General features: G+C 48.8%; 1 protein-coding gene across 1 annotated transcript in view; it reads left to right on the forward strand.

Moving 5' to 3' along the window:
- The window catches only part of Csmd1 (CUB and Sushi multiple domains 1), a 1292092-nt gene that overhangs the window by 1237324 nt on the left and 33577 nt on the right, over window positions 1-21191 (forward strand). The window contains exons 52-55 of the mRNA XM_005373917.1: window positions 1334-1507; window positions 9608-9781; window positions 11019-11192; window positions 19496-19684. Of these exons, the coding sequence (XP_005373974.1) occupies window positions 1334-1507; window positions 9608-9781; window positions 11019-11192; window positions 19496-19684 (711 nt within the window). The remainder of the gene's footprint in view (window positions 1-1333; window positions 1508-9607; window positions 9782-11018; window positions 11193-19495; window positions 19685-21191) is intronic.

A 21191-nucleotide genomic window follows, 5' to 3' on the forward strand; every position in this document is an offset into this window, starting at 1 on the left:
CCATCACACCCGACCTGACTGATCATCTTAAGACCAGCTGCGCTCACATCTTAGAGGAAGGGCAGCTTCAGGGAAAGGGCTGGCCTCGGTGGCATGTACACCAAGATTTCCTTGCTTGAATTTTCCAGAAGGGTCTGTGTCCTGATGTGTCGCAGCCCCATCACTGACTCTTGCTGACCCAGCCGTGTGCTGGTCATGGCCTTGAGCACTGACCTCGCTCCCTGCTGTGGGTCCACCCACACCCGCATCTGGCAGGGGCTGCTTCCACCCTCCCAGGGCTGGAGACGCAGGAGACTGGCCGCACTCCTAGCCAGGAAGTGCAGCGCCGGCATGGAACCCGGGTCATCTGTGACCAGCCTCTGCCTTCACCGCTGTGCTTCGCCGCCTCTGCCCACTAATTCTAACTGTACACCAGGACTCAGGACTGGCTTCCCCTCCCAGCATAGCCCATGTCCTCATGCACTTGGTGCCCCCACACTTCCTGGAACTAGCTCTCCAGGACTCTGTTCTTACGGGGTGGTGCCCACCTGAGCTTCCGCTGATCAGCCGTCCTGACAACTTGGGACCTTCTTCCTTCGAGAGACTGTGGGTCACTTTGTGCTACACTGTTTCTCAGGTTTAAGCACAGACATGTCCATGGTGTCAAACTACCTCTAATGTGTCTCCCTAATGCAGTGATTTTGTGTGTGTGACAGTGGACAAGTTCAGTGCTATGCGGGGACATCAGGTACACCTTTGGGCTCACAGTCACCCTACCCACAACCACAGAAGGTACAGTTTGTGTATGAACCAAACAAGGTTCTGAGGCTGCCTGTGTCCTTTATGGCTGGCCTTTCAGGGCTCTCATGATCCCCAAAATTAGAAAACATCAACTCAGCAAGTCCTTGCTGTCTGGAGTCCCAGATCTTAAGGCCACACTACTTAGTCTCACCCGGCTGACTGGCAAAGCGTTGGCATTCCCAGATTCTCGGTGGGCTCACAGGGGTGCCCCCAGCAACGATGTCACTCTTAGGATTGGTGATGGACAGACAGGTGGACAGGTGGCCACCGTGTCTAACAGGTGTGTTTTAGACTGTGTAATTTTTATTAAGAAAGCACCCATGAGGATGAGAAAAGAGTGGTAGGTAATCACAGGGATATAGAATATTTTTGGATCCATTCATGATATTCTAGTTTCCATTTCAAGAATGTAAGGGAAAGAAAATTAACCTTCTGAGATGACTGGTCTCTCCAAGCCTCTCTGCTCCTCCCTGCTCCATGCTCCTAAGCAGTATTAACACTCAAGGCTTTTTGCTCTGTGCCTGAAGCAGTGTCCACTTCCTTTCCCCTCCAGTGATCTCGTGTGGGAGCCTGTCCTTTCCCCCAAATGGTAACAAGATCGGGACGCTGACGGTGTATGGGGCCACCGCCATCTTCACCTGCAACACGGGCTACACGCTGGTGGGCTCGCACGTCCGAGAGTGCTTGGCCAACGGCCTCTGGAGCGGCTCAGAAACACGCTGTCTGGGTAAGTTGAGTGGGCCCTCTCTTACTTCCTACTTGGAGCTTTGGCAGCCCCCTGGAATATGTGACTTCCTGATAGATCTAAAAGGACATTGTTTTTAATCTGAGCAATGAAGTGGTCCTATGTTGCTTTATGTGACAGAAAAATATTCTACCCAAGGCTGAGAACATAACTGCAGTCAAAACCACCAGATGCTGGAATGTGTAAACGTGAATGTCAGAAGAATTACAAGAAATAGATCTTTTGCAAATGGGAAGGAGACCAGAAAAGGCAGGGAAGGGGGAGGGATGTAAAGAAGAATGAAGACCTGTCCTACCAAATACCCATGCTGAAAGTGCTCTTTATGAATCACAAACATGCGCTAATGAATTTTTTAAAATTATGTCAAGAAGTTGAGTGACATTAATTGAAATCTAAGTATGCACAGATAATTATTTAGTCTGTGATCACCATGGTGGCCCTGTGCCTTCCTAGCTGCTCCTTTGAAGCCATGGCCATTGAGCAGCTCCTTTCTGCAGGCTGCTCTGGTGTTGGCTAGGTCTTCTCACTCCTCAGCACTGATTAAGGTAGCAACGCACTAACAACATACATGATCAGAAACACACGCATCTCCAATAGCAACCACACAGATGGAGTTCAACAATGAACGGCATTTGATCACTGTACCACTTAAGGTAGTTGCATTCCCGACTCCATCTTACTGTCGCCAGTAAGGGAGGCAGACGAGGCTGGAGTGCAGCCTAGAGAGTTTACGCTGCACCTTCTGGGTCAGCCGGAGTCTTCTGGGTGCCCCCTAAGCCCTTGCCTACTTTGTGCGGTGCTGCTGGAAGGGGAGGGATGGCAGTGGGAAGACGAGGTGTGCATAAAGACGTGCCTGCTGAAGCTCCCAAGCCTGGCCTCAGCGGGCTGCAAAGCCTCAGAGAAGCTTTGGCAAGATGACTCGCTCAGAACTGAATTTATTTACTTAGAAGGGACTTAAACTGAAAATAAACAGATCCAGATTATAATGTGAAAAGCAGTGTTGTAGAAATTAAATGCAGCATACAACAAATAAAATTGGAGAAGACACAGAGTATCTACAAGAAAAAAAGCACTTAGAAGAGGACTAGAACTGGTACATTTTTCTGTATGTACACACACCAGTGAGTAAACAGTGGGGACGCATTTAGTGTGCAGATTTTGAAAGTGAGTCAGCACAGGTTCATGATCACCACTGAGACTAGCAGGGTTGCAATTTGCAGTGTCCTTCACCCAGGGTGAAGCAAGTCTCTCTACCAGAGTGACAGCTGCTGGGAGGCAGATGGCATGAAGTCACCAGCCCGATGTGACCCAGTGGAGGCCACCTCATGGATGTGGGTGCAGAGCTGGGCAGGGAGAGTCAGAGGAGGCACCACGGGTAGGGGTGTTTATGAGATGCACAGACAATGAGCTCACGGGGCTCTGACCCTAAACCTGGCACCGATACGTCACAGAGCACACAGTGGAAACCTCCACAACCCAATTCTAACCCAAGCCTTACTGGGAGACGAGGTGTCTGAAGGATTCCATTTACTGAGGAGTTAAATCGTACAAGACGTCGTTGGATTTTATCTTATTGAGTCCTCACTAGAACATGTGGTAAATTCTTATTACTCCTATTTACAGATGCAAGAAGTTTAGAGAAGTGATGGATTTGTAGAACTTAACGAAGTTCAGGAATACCAAAAACAGCACTTAAACTTAGATAGGGTGGTCACAGAGCAAAGACTTCTGAACATTCAGTCCGTGATGGCAGCATCTGAGTCCCTTCAGTGCCCCTTTCTCAGTTCTATCTTGCAGGAGGAGCAGGTCATATAGAATGCTGCCCTCTCCAGCTAATTCCATCCAGGGAGGCGCGATCTACTGCTTAACTGGAAGGGAACGAAGCTCTCTCATCCATGTGACCTCACATCCCGAGATGCAGGGAAGACAGAGGCCTTCCGCCATATGCCACGTGGCTAATTACTGCTCCCAGTACTCATAGACTCCCTTATTCACCTTGTCATTATTTTTCTTCCATTTCATAACTTGTAAGCTGAATAGCCCTTTCCCATTTCCACCACTGTGATCTTGAAAAACCTCTAGGTCTAGCAAGGTAAGTGACCTCGGTTAAGCTTCAAGATTACCTGGACGTGACAGATATAATCAAGATGGTCAGGGTACAAAATTTACATGTACTAACGATGGAGGCATTTTGTGATGATGTTTTAAATTTAGAAAGCAATCTATATAATTCCATGACTTCAAGTCTAAAAGAAATTTCCCCACCCAACAAAACAAGGTAACAGCCTAAAAATTATAATCGAAAAACAAATCACTCCAGTGAGGAACACAGGGGGAATTCCTGATAGACACAGTTAGGACGTTCAACAGGAAACTTGCTTTTCAAACAGAGTAACTCTCCTTGTGTATGTTCAAGAGAATAAAACACAGTTTTAAGGACAGTGTCTTAACAGACAAAACCACCATGAGTTGGGACCAAGGAAGCAGACCAGGAATCATAAAAAAGCTGTATAAATTGTGTCTGAAATACAAACCAAACTCACTCATTACAGTTGGTATTAAAATAATGGACCACACAAGCAAGCAACACAGAAAGCCTGGCCCCTTCTTAGCTCTGCCTTTTGTGTCAAGAAGAGTTCTTCTGGCAATATGAAGCCAGTAGTTCGGGTTTTTGGCTTAGATCAAGCTCCCTTGTGCAAATTCTGCCTTGATGCTCATGCTGTGCAAGGCTGCTATTTGCACTCGCCCCTGCGTGCCTCAGAATGCCACATGCATGTGATATGCTGTGATTCGCAGCAGAGATGAGTAACCCAGTCTCTGGTCATTACACACAGTGGATAAGCTCGTGGATGGACAACGTTGTCACAAGCTGAGTGCTGTGGGTATCACTCCAGGAAAGCTGTGTGTACAGAGGAGGAGGTTAATTTTCTTTGCCTCAGGTTGGAGAACAGAATCTCTCCTGTGTGGGAGCTTCTCATGTGAATTCTAGTCCAGAACTCTGACAGAGGGTGGGATAAGTGTGCACAGAGTAGACCGTGTCAGGCAGTGGTGTACTTGTGCTTCCGAGCACCTTCTTACAAAAGCTGCTCCACGCTGAGTCTGGACTTTCCTTGCTGCTTATTGAAGGGATCTCCTGGGGTCTTCAGAATCACCAAGGGTTTGTCCTGCTTTATCATCTACACTACACAGCACTGCGGAGCCCGGCAGGCTGGAGACTGTTCCCCACCTGCTCCACAGCCCCTCAGCCCCCAGGGCAGCTCCGGGATCCCCGTGCTCCCTGTACTGTCCTCTTGTGTTTCTCCTGCCCCTGGTCATTTGCCTTCACTGGACTGGGAGCCCAAGCAGTAGACGGAAGTAGCATATTTGTAGTCCAGGCCTCCTGTGGTAGAAGCCTGCATGAGCCTTCGGTAACATTTACCTCACTTAGACTTTCAACACGTAATGACCCATCATCTCTCCCACTGCGCTACCTCTTAATCTGTCATGTTCAGGAGGCTGTGATGGAGATATTTCCCTCACAAGGAGAGCCACTTTTTGTGAGCTTGCATTGTTATTCTCCGAAGGTCACATTTGCTGCACTGTAATGATCACAAAGAGGTGAATCCTACTGCAACTGTAACTTCACGATGACATTCTGATGGCTAAAATGGCCAAACACTGTGCTCAGAACAACCCTTTGACCTTTCCTGTAGTTCTCAGAGAATAAAACTGAAATATATTCTCCAAATGCACTCTGTATTTTTAGGAGGTCCATGTAAAAACCATTTACTAAATAACTAAAATATTTATGTTATAGCAAAAAGAAAAACAGATGATATTAGAGCAGGAAGACTTCTCCTCTTTTGATAGCTGCTGTAATGATTTTAAGTGTAAAGTATGTACTGTATGTTAGTCAGGGAAGATAAAATATTTGCAAATATGCAGCACAAAACTTCATCCTTTGCATATGCAATGCTGTCGTGTAGGAAAGAGGAGCAGCGTCTGTGACTGTCTAAGGATAGTTCTGAAGATTATCAAATATCATTCCTTCAGTTCCTCAAGAACTACTGAGTAGCATGGAAAGGATAATAAGACACTCAAGATCTTTTGTGTGGAATCTATAATCTAAGAAAGAAGTAAGGGAAATGCGCAGGACCTTCAATGAGATGTTGGGAGTCTGCTCTGCACAGATGGTCACAGCGGAGGACTCTGGTCAGGTGGAAGGTGAGGCTGGGGTTGTGGAGGGAGACTCACCTGGTACCAGAGATACCTGAGCTAGGTGAAGCAATGGCTCCATCCTATCCTTATTGGAATGTGGAGCTGCACTTAGAAATCATTCTCACGGTGACAATGGACAGGGAAAATGGATTGCAGTGCTGTCCACTGAGTTCAACACATCTACAAAGACAGTTATTTTAGATAGATGTTTCCAAAGACAAGTTCACCATTGTAGAGAAATCCTAAATTAGGTAATCTTCAGGTCAGTTAAGGGCGGATGAACTCCCTCCGGGATTTGTTGAGGGCTGCATACACAGGATAGATTTGGACTGAGTCCTGAAGGACACATGACTTTCATCAGGTGGAGAAGACTGGAAGGAAACCCCAGGCCAGTGAGCCACGTGTGTACAGGCAGGAGGTGGAAAGGGTGATGCGACTGGGAGCTGCCTGGGGAAAGCTGTTAAGACAGAGGCTCCACCCACTGTCCGAATCGTGCACTTTTCTTCACGTGGAATGCATCCTGAGATAACTGTCATTGTCCTAGGACGTGCAAGAAAGCTGATAAACACAGTCTGTGGCAGAGAAGTTGGGTCCTCGGTAGAGCAGTGCACCCTGTCTGTGGTTGCTCACCCTCAGCAGAGTGTTGGTCTCTGCAGGGCTCCTCAGCCAGGGCAGGACGGCCTCACAGTGTTGCTCTGCAGGTGCACTTGAAAGAGAAGTCGGGCATTAGTACGCTGTGGCATTCATTTAATACTCATAGACCCGGAGACTCAGATACATCCATGGGTGTTTAATGCCAGCCGTGGCTTTTTCACATGTGTGTACATGTGGGCCTGATCCATCTGACATTCTGTGACCATTTGTTAATACTCAGGAAAAGTCTGTAAACTGGCTTTGGTATTCACTGTCCAAATAAGCCTGATTTCACCCAAAGACACTCACCAGACAAGGCGGATGGCAGACTCACCGTGGTGCTAATTCTCCTAAGGTGCAGGATTTTTGTAATGCTTCATATCTTATTGTCAGCAAAAAGCACCAATAATCACAAAGCAAATAGTAAGACTGAATATTTGGTTTATAGATTTTCTAAAACTGGATTCATCTGTAATCCTCATACCAATATTTAACATTTGTACTGGTACAAACAGGCACGCTGAGAAGGTGACCCCAGAGCTGGCCTGGCTGGGCTGGGTGTTGTGGTGGTGATGCCCCGTGGGAGGAGAGGGGATAGCTCACGTGGCTCCTGTTAAGGACGGTCACTCCTGGTGAGGCCTCAGTCCTATCCTCAGCACTGGGGTCTGTGCACAATACTCACATTGGTACACTGAACCTCTGCGGTAAGTGAGATTTATTAAATTCCAAATTAGAAATCAATTAAATTTCCACAGATCCACAAACAGTTGTCCCTGAATATCATAGGGCTTGTGCCAGGACCTTTGTAGATGCCTGGACCCTAAGTCAGGGATGGTCCGGTCCCTTGTGACAAGTTCCTTGTGGTGTAGAACTCGCTGGTACCCTGCACGTATCCTCCTGTGGCCTCGGCTCCTCCAGCCCTAGACGACACGTGATTCCTAGCACGGTGCAAATGCTGTGTACGACGCAGTGGCTGCGCCACACTACACAGGAAATGGCAAGGGGGGAGTCTGCACGTGTTCAGCACAGACGTGACTTGGGGAACGCTTCCCAGCCTTCCTACGGAAGCTTGGCTGTGCAGATGCAAACCTATGGGTCACAGGGCTGACTGCCCTTGACCTGGGCTCCAGCCTGCCTTGCCTGCTTGGAGGGGTTCCCCATCTGCATTTGCGGCAAGGTCTCCATAAGCCACTGCGCTCCCATATGGAGTCAGAAAAGTTGGGACACTGAATCCCACCAAGGTGGAAGAGCCCCAGAGTGGAGCATTTTTGCACAAAGTCGGAGCTGGAAAGCTGGAGATGACTGCCCTCCCAGTGCATGTGCCAGCTGGTCTCCCTTTCAAAGAAGAGTTTTAAGGAGCAGCTAAGGTTAACCCCAGCCGAAGGGCACGGCCAGCCAGTGCAGGCTGTCCTTCGGTCACTGTCCAGGAAATAAAGTCAGCTTGGGCATAATGGATTTGGAGAAATCCAGGGGACCTTCTGGCAAGTGCCAAGTCACATTATTGCTATTCATTTCAACAAGTACCTAAGGACTGTAAAATAATTCTCGACTTGGGGCAGATGCATAGACACCGTCAGGTTCCAGGTCCCTGTCTGGTGGGAGAAAAGGAGGACACCCTCTGTCAGCCCACTCATGTCCAAGCCAGGAATGCCGAGTCCTCCCAGCGGAGAGCAGGGTGACGCATCACACAACTCAGCCTTATGTCGGGAGCAGAGCTCGGAGGACAGGTCCTTCAGAGTCCACCTTTGTGCCACCTTCCCCAGGACTCTCACACACTATCAGCGAGATTTGGGTTAAATACTGTGAGTGAACTGTGGAGTATTCTGTATTTAATAGCCCATATGAAATCGGTGTAAAAATCTGAATGCGTCAAAAGAAGAGCTCACTGATAGCTGGAAACACAAGCAAGTATAAAAAAAAAAAAGTGAAGTCTGAACTGCTGTTTGTCTCAAGTCAGGAAGTCCCTTGTGTAGGTTTCCCAGACGCAAAAGGAAGTACTGGGGGGCCCTGTCTTACTCTGTCCTCCAGGCACGGCGGGAGGATGTCCTCCCGGACTGGGGATGCTCAGTGCCCAGTCCTCAGGAGCAGTGCTCCAGAACCTTCTTCCGACGCAGCGCTGCCTCATCCGGGCTCACGTTAGTCTGTTCCCCAGGCACCCTGAGTAACGCGCCCTGCAGTCTGCACTTCCCCAGGGCCGGCGCAGGTGTCCAGGGAGGCCGCCTCTGCAGCTCTGCATTCTGGCCGCCTGGTGGCCATTTGCCCAGCACAAGCTTTGACCACGGACCACTGGGAGCTCAGGGCTGCCACCTTCCTGGGCTGCTCAGTCCTAACCTGCATGCACACAGATCCTTTTACTCTCCGTCGCCTTTAGCCTTTCCAATTTTATTGATGTGGTAAGAGGCAATGGCGAAAGAGAAGTTGGAAGAAGGGAAAGGAGGGCAGCAAAGAGGGGAGCGGTGCTGAGGAAGGGCTGCGGAAGGGAGAGCGACAGCGCAGAGATCTGCTGAGGCCTCTGCCCCCAGCCTGACTCCGCCCTGGCCTCCGTGCTCTGCCTCTTGCTGTTCCTCTCGCTCTTCCTCCTCTTCCTCCTCTCGCTCTTCCTCTTCTTCGTGCTCCTCCTCTTCCTCTTGCTCTTCTTTGTGCCTTTTCTTTCTCATCCCCACAGCCTTCCTGGCACCTCAGCCACACTGCAGGGTTCCCGCCCTGCTGTGACCTTGCTTCTCCCAAATCTACACCAGCTTCGGGCTCTTTCCTGAACTCGGAGTCCGCTCTCCAGGACGCCTGCCTTCTCACCTAAGCAGGGCTCACCAGGGGCTCTAATCTGCATGATTGAAACGCCCCTTGCTGGCTGGCCTCTCTCCCCCGCTTTAAGGTGTCACCTGCAGTGTGACAACCCTGTCTGTCCATCGTCTTTTCCCTACAGTTCATCAGACCCAGCCTTGACTCTCGTGTGGAGATAGGACAGCACAAACAAGAATAAGCAAATGATAAAAACATGACTGGGAAAATGGCCATCAGCAACTGTGCATCAGAAATAGTGTTTACTTTACCCATGATAGTTGCAAAACAGCAAATTAGAAACAAGAACTATATAAAATCAAACTTTATGTGGGAGGAAGTGAGGACAACTCCAATAAGCTATGCGATTGCTACTGCCGTTCACTTGATGTGAAACGTTAAGTATGCTCTGGGTCTTTCTGTAAAGGACTTGCGCTCTAGCATCTTTGGTTTTGGTTTTGCTCCTGTCCTTAGCCGGCCACTGCGGTTCCCCAGACCCCATCGTGAACGGCCACATCAGCGGGGACGGCTTCAGCTACAGGGACACAGTGGTCTACCAGTGCAACCCCGGCTTCCGGCTGGTGGGGACATCCGTCAGGATCTGCCTGCAGGACCACAAGTGGTCTGGACAGACCCCCGTCTGTGTCCGTGAGTACCACTTTGGCCTGGCTGTCCTTACCTTTCCACAAGTGTGCCCACAGCTCCGAGCAGGAGAGCTGTGCTCCTCTCCTCTGTCTCTGACAAGCTCAAGCTCACACCCTGTCCACCCTCTCCCTACTCTGGTTCCTTCCATGCCTCCCAAGTCTCTGGCCAGGCTGGGTCTGCTCATGGGCTCCAGCCAGCAGTCTCAACACGAGGGCCTCACGTGCTTACTCCGTGGCCGCAGCACTGAGCACAGGAGGAGCCACTCTGTGTCCGCAGAGTCTCAGAGGAGCCCTGTCCTCCTCCTCTGCATGACTTTCTATGTCAGTCACTGTTTCCTCTGCATATGTTTTCAAGAGGAAGAGGTGAAACTGCACATGGTGACTTCTCAAAATCCATCCCTCACATTGAACATTGGCTACTGGCTTTAGATTACACGCACCCTCTCTTTATTGCAAAATTCCTTTTAAGCCAATTGCCCTTCTCGCGTGCTTTACTTTCCCATGAGCGAAACAAAAGGGACCCTGTATGGCGTCCACGGTGACAGGTATTGTCTGGGAGAGTGCTGTGGAGATGCACAAGGTTAGAGATAAAAGCTTTACTCAGGAGAAGAAGGAAGATGTTGACAAGATAAGTGAGGAGGGAAGCACCAGTTCTGTGGCTGTAATGTGTTTCTTTTTCAAGGGCCAGTGACAAAGACTCCCATGCTGTGTGGTCCCATTGTGGGGCGTGACATAATGACAGCCCACTACATTCAAAGACAATCAGCATGGTCAGGAAAATAGGATTCAAATGGGCAGTTATCTTGCTAATTGCGCGAGCTTTACAGTGAGATTGGAGTAATTTCTGCACAGACAATTTAAAGTTTCAAGAAAATCCCATAATGTTTCAAAACAAAGTTTTACAAAATCAGCTGGTGTTTCCTGGAAGTAAATTTCCAAAGCCTGGGATTCACAGAAAGGGCTGGAGCAGTGCTTGGTCTCAGAGCTCCACCCTGAGGTGGCTTGGCGTTCTGTCCTGCCTGGAGAGAGGGGTAGTTCCTGTGTGACTGAAGTGTGTCTGGCGGGGTAGCTTGTCCTTGCACTGGGGATGAAAGGGGCGGGGTTAAGTCTGCAGAGTGTGGGCTGAGCAAGGCTCGAACCCACATGCCCCACACCTTGTGTATTCATTCTCAGGGTTACCAAGTGACAAGAATGACCTGTTTTTTTAAAATGGACAGTGACTGGTGCCGTCTTCTCCACAGCGATCACCTGTGGACACCCTGGAAACCCTGCCCATGGGGTCACCAACGGCAGTGAGTTCAACCTGAATGACCTGGTGAACTTCACCTGCAACACGGGCTACCTGCTGCAGGGGGCCTCACGCGCCCAGTGCCGGAGCAACGGGCAGTGGAGCAGCCCCCTGCCCACCTGCCGAGGTAGGAGGCCCCGGAAGTGAGCCCCTGCCCCCCATGTGGGGGCTGAGGGCCACATGGCACCAGTCTCTGGGATAGAGGACAGGGTGCTGTGACCGTCCTGGTGACGTGTGCAGACAGCTCTGAGGACACGCGTGTCTTGGAGCCTCTGTCCTGTCTTGCGGCAGGGTCTCAATCCAAGTGTCTCGGATCCTCTCCTGCCAAGGCAGCCCGTCTTCTCTCTCTCCCCCGCATCCTCCCTGCCGTGCACAGCTAGCACGTGCTCCTTACGTGCCTGATGTTAGGAATGTGTGTATGAAGAGATTGTTACTTTTCCATCTCAATTATTTATTTTTGATTTGTTTATTTTACATTGTCTTATTGATTTGAGCTGAAACTGGAGTTTCCAAGGAAATTCCATTTTTAGAGTTAGTGTCTCTGGCTGTGTCCACTCGTAATATTTACGACTTTGCCTCAGTTCCTTATCTGTCTTGAGGAGGACGCAGCATGGAGGCAAGGTCTTCTCCATGGGGCAGTGTGACATCAGAGCCTTAGGAATTCTGTTTGCTGTGACAAGTGCCCACTACCTCCAGTGCTACTGGCACCCACATAGGAGACTGTAGAAGAGTGGACATCCATGGCATTGAACGGGGGTCCCCCACTGCAGAGTTCTGGTCTGTCCAATATTTGGCTTATGCTCAAAGACTATGTGAGCCTTCTAATTCCATTCGCCCTGTGACACCAATGTCAGGACCATGTCCAGGGTGCAGCCAGGGCCCTAGGATGTTCAGCCTCCCTAGTCCAAGTGAGGGTGGGGCTGCTCCTGCCTCTCCGCCCTGAAAGGCGCACACCCAGGATTGGATCCCTTCCTCCAGATGAGGCTCCCCTCTCAGGAGCCGTGTGGTCAGGTCAGGCCAAGCTGCCTCGTGCCAGAGAGGCAGTCCGCACTAAGTGACAACATTCATTCTGTCCCTTCTCACTCCCCATGGTTCCATCTCCTGCAGCCTCACTCCCCAGAGTCACCCAGGAGGCAGGGACCAAGACACAGGCAGCACACACGTGGAAGGGAGGCTCCATCCCAGCCAGGCCCGCCCTGCCTGCCCCGGGTCCTCTGACCGCCTCCCTGCTCCGGACCTTCACAAGCACAGCAGCAGCCTCGTTCCTCCTCACACAGGACAGCTTCGTAGTGAGCGTCCACCGCTGGAGACCAGACCAAAGCTGCTCAGTTTGTGACCTCTTATTCTCAAGTAGGAACTGCAACATTTAAAAATTACATTGTAATGTGAGGAGTAGTTACATTATCTGTCAACAGGAGGACTTAAAATATAGAATAGATTGCAAATACTAGTACCAGGATAAAATGCCATCAATTATTTTTCCGTTAAGATTTTCCTCTTTGGTAAATGAATGAACAGCCGGAGTTTTTACCTTGAGATGACTACAGATTTATATGCAGTTATGGTGAATAATACAGAGAAGTCCTTCATGTCCCTTCACCACAGCCCCCCAGATGGTGGCACCGCACAACACCAGGCACACTAACAACCCACATTGGTGCAGATGGGGTCAAAGTGCAGTCACAAGGCTCCTCGGGTCACCACACCACTGTCCCAGCCCTTCACCCCTTGTTCCTGCAGACTACTGTCTTGGTCTCCATGGTCTGCTCATGCTGAGACTGTCACACACCGAGTGGGGTCATCACTAGGCTTTCATTCACCCCAGCCCTCAGGAAAGCCATCAAAGCAGTCGCTGCATCAGTAGCTCTGGTCCAGAAGGTTCTGCTAAGCAGCCCAGGTGGAGGGCTGGGCCAGTTTACCCAGCTGTCACCAATCACATCATGCCAGTTTCCTGTTGTCATGGTTAATGTCTCAGGGATTGTCACAGGTTTTTAAGGGACCATGGGTTTTCCTTTGTCTGGAAAATTCCCCAAGAGTATAATTTCTGGGTCATAGGGGATTTTCAAGTATAGTTACACAAGAAATTGCCAAACTACTTTTCAGAGCAGGTATCTGATGCTCCTCCGAAGCATGCATGGGCAGTCCAGTTTGTCCATGTCCTCCCCAGCCCTCAGGGCAACCCGTGCTGTTCCAGCCGCTCCAGTGACGTGTGCTGACACCTCCTTAGGGTTCCTTTGCAGTTTCCTAACGGCTAAGGACTCTCTACTTATCCTGAGCTTCTCTGCCATCTGAGCACTCTTTCAGTGATGTGTCTCTTCACATCTCTGGCCCACATTCTCACTACACTGCTTGGACTTTTTGATTTTTCAAGGTTTAGCTTTAACAATTCCTTATATATTCTCTGTACCAGTAATTTGTCAGGTATGTGATTACTATGATTTAGATCTAAAACGTCCCACAAAATCTTGTGTTGAGAGGCAGGACTTTCGAAAGGTGATTGGGTCATGGGGGTACTTTACACATAACTGAATGCGCTGTTGGCAGGTGCGGCCTGGTCACAAGAGGCAAGTCACAGCCAGGGTGCGACCTGCAAGAGTGTGTTCTTACACCTGACACACACACTCTATGTTTTCTGGATGCCATGCTTGAGAGCTACCCTCCACTATGTCCTCTGTTATGCTCTTTCTGCTGTGGAGCCATGTTTCTGTTCAGACCATTGACCAAACTCACTGAAACTGTGAGCCAAGATGAACCGCACATCTTTTAAGTTTCAGGCATTGGGTATTTTGTCCCACCAAGTGGAAAGCTGGCTAACACAATGATGGAAAGTTTTCTGGCAGTTTGCAGCTTATCTTTTCATCCTGCTAGCAAGGTCTTTTGTGCATCAAATATTTTAAATCCATCAATACTTTTTCTATGGATCATTGTTTTGATGTCAGGTCTAAGGGCTCTACCCAGGCCTAGACCATGAAGATATATTGCTATGTTTTTTTAAAGTTTTGCATTTTATGTATTTTAAAAATGTAATATATTTTGTGTTTATTTTTGTGTAAGATCTAAGACTTTAAAGGTACAGGTACAGACTTTAAAGGTACAGACTTTAAAGGTACTTTATAAGGTATAGGTTTCCTTTTGGTATGAAGATGTAAGGGATATTGGGGGTATGAAGATATAAGGGATATTTGGTATGAAGACGTAAGAGGTAAGATGTAAGAGTTTTAAGTAATTAAAAATGTTACTAGGAATTTGCACTTATATTTATAATTCAGTATAAGGTGGTGCAGTAAAAAATTGAATCTGAAAAAGATCTTCAGCTAATTTTGTATATATAACATTTTCATTCAACGTACCCTATTTTTAAAAGCCTTACTATGTGGCTCTGTGTAATTACACCCACTTCCCATGTAAAGATGGACTGTTGATGGGTAAATTTTATGCATCTTCCATCCATGAATTATTTTTCTGGTTAATTTTTGCCAGAAAGCATATTTTTATTGTAAAATCTCAATGGTGTAATGTGAGTGGGCATGTGACAGAACATAAGGAATTATTACTCCCTGGGACAATTTTCCTCTCTGCATACCTATGCTCAGTTTTCAGTGTGGGATCAGCATGCTTAGCCTCACCCCCAAAAGCAGTAACTGCAGGAATAAATTATTTGTATGGGAAGTAACTGAACTGTTGCAAGAAACTGTTGCTCTGGAAATAATTATTATCCATCACTCCCTTTCATAAATGTAATATTGATTGTGAAAGGAGTGGGATGCTCCCTTAACTTGGCAATGATTTTATATCCAGCATAACAGTGTATAATGACCATGTGTGACAGCATCATACACATCAGGTCAACCTTTTATGGAGTTTCTTATGTTTTGTGGAGATACTGTTTTCTTGCTTTAAAAGGCACAGTTGAGTATGTTAGTAAGTTTTCACTGCATTCTTCCCTACAGTGGAGCAGCTCTGGACCCACACAAGCCTTGCAGGCAGTGACAGCTGAATTCTGCATCACTACATAGTCCATACCCTAAAGTGTCGACCACAATTGTCTATTCAACAATACAAACACAAGCAAAGTCTTTCCTATATATTTGAAAACAGCCTTAGATCTCTAGTTCAGAGAGAATGTTGAGTGTTTCACTCAACTTAATGAAAAGTCAGCCTTATGGTTGCTGCTAGAGAAGCAAGATATAGCCTGCTTTTCTAAGAACTGGAAGCAGGGCTAGGGGTTTAGCTCAGTGGTGCAGTGCCTTCTTGGCAAGCATGAGGTCCTGAGTTTGATTCCTGGTACCAATAAAATAAAATAAAATAAAATTGTCCAAAGAATTGGAAGCAAATTCCTGAAAATGTACATGCAGTGAGCACTGGGAGACCCTGAGAGGTGAGCTGATCCTGCTGCAGGGCCCTGTCTTATCTTGCAGTTAGAAGTAAAGAACTGATGCTGTGTATCTGAAAGAATCACCCTCTGTGGCTGGAGGCATGTGCTGGTCATTACTGATTGAAGGACAAAAGTACAACTTCACACTGGACAGGAAGGATAATTAAAATTAAAAAGAAAGAAAACCAGAAAGATGGCACATTTGCTACTTCAAACTTTGAAAAACTATTTCTAACCAAAGAGGTTGCTCTCTGGAGGTGGCCTCTTTTTTTTTTTTTTTTTTTTTTTTTTTTTTTTTGGTTTTTCTCCGGTACCAGAAACCGAACTCACGACCTTGCACTTGCCAGGCAGGCGCTTTTGCCGCTGAGCTAAATCCCCAGCCCCTGGAGGTGGCCTCTTACAGGTGTTCTCAGCGTTAAGGGCATGTGAAAGTCCACACGTATGTCCACACAGACAATGTATCAGAGGACTGGGACCTTGCACAAGGACACTAGAGGGCTGGATGCAGTCCCAGTAGAGTGAGATCCAACCAGCCTTCTTTCCCTGGGCTTGTTTTTATCTGAGAAACTATTCATATAGCATGAAATTAGACATTGTCCATTTTGAAACATACAGCCTTGTGCCTGGATGTCTTCGGTGTTAGGGAGGACCTCCCTCCAGTACCCAGCATCCAGACAGAACAGTTCAGTATATACTCCCCAGACACTGTGCCAGACAGCATCTGCAGGGCTGGGTAGTGTAATGTGTATCTTTACCTGGATAATGATCCAGGGCCCAGGGTAGAGGTGGTAAGGTAGGGAGAATGTTATCAAGCTGCTGAGACATCTGTGTGACACATGATCTATTCCTGCTGAACAGAAGATCAAGTGGACTCAAAACGGACAGGTTTCCTCTTAAACCAACAGCTTCTTGAGTATCTGTGTGCCGCTTTTTTGTAACTTAAGGCTAAGGAAAAGGAAAGACAGTGCATACGCATTTCTTACTGAGCTCAGTGTCTTGCTGCACAGTGTGAAATCACAACCTGTGTAAGGACCAATTCATTATTAATTAGCTTTCCTGAGCTTTCTTGATTTCCCTAGAAAATACAAAACATGTATGACCAGCCAAGAGTCATTAGGATGTCATGGATTAGGAGTCCCTCGGTCACCTCATGGCCACCTCTTAACCAGCTTTCAGGAGACACAATTTGGGGAATGGAACCACATCCACCTTACTAAGGGCAAGAAAAGCAGCCAAAATGGGGTCAGCTCAGAAAGATGGGACGCCTTAGGAAAAAAGTGATACAAACTCCAGAACTCCAGGACAAATAGCAGCTCTACCAAAAAACTTGCTAGGGATTTTAGTGTAGATGGCCATGAATCCTGATTCTTCATTTTCTCAAATTTTAGGACATCATTTGTCACGCTGATGTGCGGACCCCAGGGTGCTCTCCTCTCAAGCTCTTGTTAAGGTTCTCAAATGCATCCTGGGTGTGGGATCCTGGGCTCCCCTCCAGCATCCCATTAGGTAGAGAGACCTAGAGTTTTGGAAAGGCACTCAAGCAAATGCGAGCTCAGTGGGGCTGAATTAGATGCAGATTCCCACGAAGTCCATGTCTTCGCTGAGGCAGCCTCTTTGCTCTGATTCAACCCTAAGAGGCAGATGTTCCAGTCAACCCTACAAGGCAGAGTTACCTCAGAAAACTCAGATCCAGAATACTGGGTGATGTTTCTTTCCCCAACACATTAATGCTATCTTTGCTAACAGGACTGGAGAAATAAAAGAAAGTATACTCTGAACTAGCAGCAATACTGTTCCAGAGGAAATACATGACAGTTCCAGATTTTATAAGGAATGAAAACCAAGGTCTTCACTTTGAAGAATCTGATTATGCACAGACACCTGGGGAACATGAGTTCACACAGGAGTTTCTCTGAGGCTTTTTCCTTTGAATTCCAACATATATCAATACGTTTATAAATGCAGCCAGTTGAACAAGTAACAAATCAGGAACACCATGCCTGGCCATGTTTTATGATGCTTCACATATTTTTTAACTTCTTCATCTCATAATCTTTGTATTACATGCAAAAGTTAGACATTTTTCTCTTCTCCTGTATGGTTTTGTAAGGTTGGGTGTCCACATCAGAGAGAGCTTCTGTGGGCTTCTGTGTGATTATATATCAGGACTGGAAGAAAATGTGAAGTATGGCTGGACAGGAACTAAAAGGCAAGCAATATCAAACAGTGAACTTCCCTGAAGTGCATTTTGTAGATAATTGCAGTAAAGCCTCCATGTATTTTCAAAATGTTGAAATAATAAAATGTTACAGTTGGTGGAAACGCAAGCAAATGTAGGAAGCGGTTACCATTCTGTGGCTTTGTGGGGCAGGACCATGCTTTAGGAAGATGCAGAGGATGAGGAGACAGTAACCAGTATGATTAGGGCAGGGGCAGGGGCAGGGGCAGGAGCTGGCTGAGGGGCACTGGCTGGCAGCTCCTGCAGATGTCCTTACAGACCCAGGGAGTAGGGGAATGTCTCATGGTGCAGAGTGAAAATGGTAATAAACCGTTTCTCAGCACGGTGCTTAGGAAACACCATTCTCATGGTAAAGTTTATTCTTTAATTTTGTTTTAATTAAAAAGCCACATTTGCTTGTATCACAATGCACTGTAGATTCATTATAACCAAGTTTTCAGTCTCTATCCAGAGAAAAGATGCATAAATCCTCTCATAAAACAGTAGTGAATATGGCTTTGGTTTTTAAAGGCATTGTGCAGGATTTTTCTGTATGTAACCTCCTAGGATCACTACACATACTTATGTACAATCTTGTGTGTGTTTCTTGCATGTACACGTACATATGCTCAGCTATTGCTGTCCACAAGCGGCACGACCGCAGATTTAATAAACCACGAGTTGGTTGCTTTTTAACTGCATCTGCACTAATGATGAAGACTCTTTTCTTGTCACTATCCGCTACACACCGCATAATAGCCCGACACAATGTTCTACTGTGCTAGAGATCCTACGTGACGTAGGGCTCAAGGAAAATTCCCGCGGGCTGTAGTCAGCTGAGCTCTGCACATCGTCCTCCAGGTCTGCGGGTCTTTGACAACAACCCACACGCAGCTCCAACCCACGTTGTCCCCACACCCCCACCAGGAGCCAGGGCCTTGCTCATCTGCTGCGGCTGTTTACATGTCCCAGCGGGGCGCACACGTCCAAGGACCAGGTCCCTCAGGTTTGCCTTCGCTCTGGGCCACACTTTGCAGCTGCTGCCTGGGGAGCACGCGCACAACTATGCCCCAGACACAAGTGGCTTCTGCTGGTCCACGCACGTGAGGTCGAGCTCAGGTCGCCAGGCCTGCTCTCCCCCCACCCCCGGCAAAGGAGCGGTGCCCTGAGCATCGCCATCACACTCAGCCGACAAGGTGGAGGGCGTCCTGCAGGCTGCGGCCACTGTCTTGCTTGGGGGACTTCCTAAAGAGAAGGGGGCTGCCTCCGAGGTGGCTCCATGTCCATCTCCACTAAGCATTGATGAAGAACTGCCACTTTCAGGTGTTGGTCACTCAAAGTGGAGGCACACCAGGAGGCCCGGGCGCAGGCGGCCGCGGGGTAACCCCGCCATGCCCTCAGCGTCGCCTGTAGTAAACACAGCGGAAGTAAGAGAGCCTCAGCTGGTCCGCCGTGCCCTGTCAGAACCCAAAAGTTTAACCAAGCAAACTAGCACCGGCACGCACACTGGAGACGCTCCCGCAGGAAACAGGGAACGGGGAGGCACCTGGCGTCCTCGAAGTCGCTCAAGGGGCTGACTGTGTGACCTTGTCGCGGGGCGGTGGGCGGCAGCTGAGGTAGAAGTCGGCACCTCCGGGGCCGTCGCGGAGCCTGGCCCACGCTGCCCTGCCTCTGTGGACCCCAGCGCCGCGTGCGCCTTCTCTGGCGCGCTCTGATTGGCGGGTGGGCGCTTGGGGGGGCCTTGGGCGTGACGCGTGCGCCTTCTCTGGCGCGCTCTGATTGGCGGGTGGGCGCCGATTCCGCCTCACGGTGACGCGGCCGCCTCCTTCTGTTCCAGTGGTGAACTGCTCGGATCCCGGCTTCGTGGAGAACGCCATTCGACAAGGGCAGCAGAATTTCCCCGAGAGTTTCGAGTACGGCACGAGCGTCCTCTTCCACTGCAAGAAGGGCTTTTACCTGCTGGGCTCCTCGGCCCTGACCTGCACGGCGAGCGGCTCGTGGGACCGCGCTCTGCCGGCTTGCCTGGGTGAGTGGGTGCGGCGAGGCTCTGTCACAGCCCTGAACCAACAGCCGCGCCACGCCATGCGCATGCGCAGAAAGCTCCCGGCCTTCCGCCGTGCGCACGCCATACGCGTGCGCAGAAAGCTCCCGGCGTTCTGCCATGCGCGTGCGCAGAAGGGTCTGGGGTGTGGCTCTCGCTGCCCCTGCTTCTCCAGTTCTGTCAGTTCTCGCGATAGCACAGAGAGATTGCTTCATACCACAAATTATGCTTCAGATCTGGTTGAGATACACAAAGGGAGGCTCCACCAAGGTCACACGCCTGCGTGGGCAGACGCAGACTTGGGAGGGAGTCTCTGCACGGTGCAGACGGCGCGGACAGGCGGTGGGCTTCCCCCAGCTTCATCCCGAGACACAGCTCCCACCCCTCTACCTGAGCTGGCCTGGGTGCCATCCTCCTGCCTCAGCTTCCCGGGCCCTGCAGACTCAGGGACCAGCAGTGCGGCCCCGGGAGGCAGCACCTGGCTTTGTTAAACTTGAAAAATGAGGTTAACCTACACTCAAGGACCAAGGTCTTTCAAAAGCTGAGCCTGAAAATTTAGGAAATGAGTGGATTTCACCTTTTTAAATTCAGACAACCCCGTACAGTCTACAGAGAAATTGCCTCAAATTCAGACCGTGTGATTAATTTGCCGAAGAAAGTAATTTTCAAGAAGGAGCGCGTGGGCGCATGGCAGCCCATGTCACATCTCATCGGGTTCCTGTCCCCACCTTGCCCTTGGGGTTTTCTGAAATTTGGTTCTCCCTTCCTTCCCCACCTTCCTGGAGTCCTGCTTGGCCGATGCTGACCACAGGGGTGTGTGCTGGGGCAGCTCAGCCCTGCCTGTCTGCCTTTAGATGGTTTCAGGGACAGTATTCCATTCCCTCCTTTACTGCTCCTAGAATTGGTCATTTACCCAGCATTTCAGAGTTTCAGGTTTGGTAAGCGCCCGTGGTGAGGGCGTGTCTACGCAAGACAAAGGAACATTGGAGGGGCTCAGGCTGGGTGATGCCCTCCAGCCTGGGAAGTCCCCCTGCTTGGGTGACATCATCTTAGGGGTGCTAGTGCCCAAGTGAAATCACTTCAGACTATTAAACAGTCCCTGGCAGTCTCAAGTGGTTAGTTCACTGCATGTAGCATAAACATGTAGCGTTTTTAGGTCTATTTTGGTAATTTCTGGAAAGTCTAGATACATTTTAGATGCCTCCTATTGAAAGAAAATTACTAGAATGGTTTTCTTAGACATGTGAGCCTGAAGATTAAACAGTTCTGTCTCAAACAAAATACATAATTTCACACTGACTAAAAACAAAGGAGGAAGCCTTGAGGGATCTGAGACACTTTCGGAGGGTCCAGTTCATTTCTCAGAGCTCCTGTGACCCTGCTGGGCTGCTCATGTAGGCTGTAGTTTAGACGAGCTGGAGAAAAAAGCAACAGAGCTTCTCCCTGAAAATCTACATGTAAATTTTGACCTTAAGCAAAGCTACATTAAGAA

Source organism: Chinchilla lanigera, unplaced genomic scaffold (genome assembly GCF_000276665.1).
Source record: "Chinchilla lanigera isolate Chin_1 unplaced genomic scaffold, ChiLan1.0 scaffold00002, whole genome shotgun sequence".
Classification (NCBI taxonomy): Eukaryota; Metazoa; Chordata; class Mammalia; order Rodentia; family Chinchillidae; genus Chinchilla; species Chinchilla lanigera.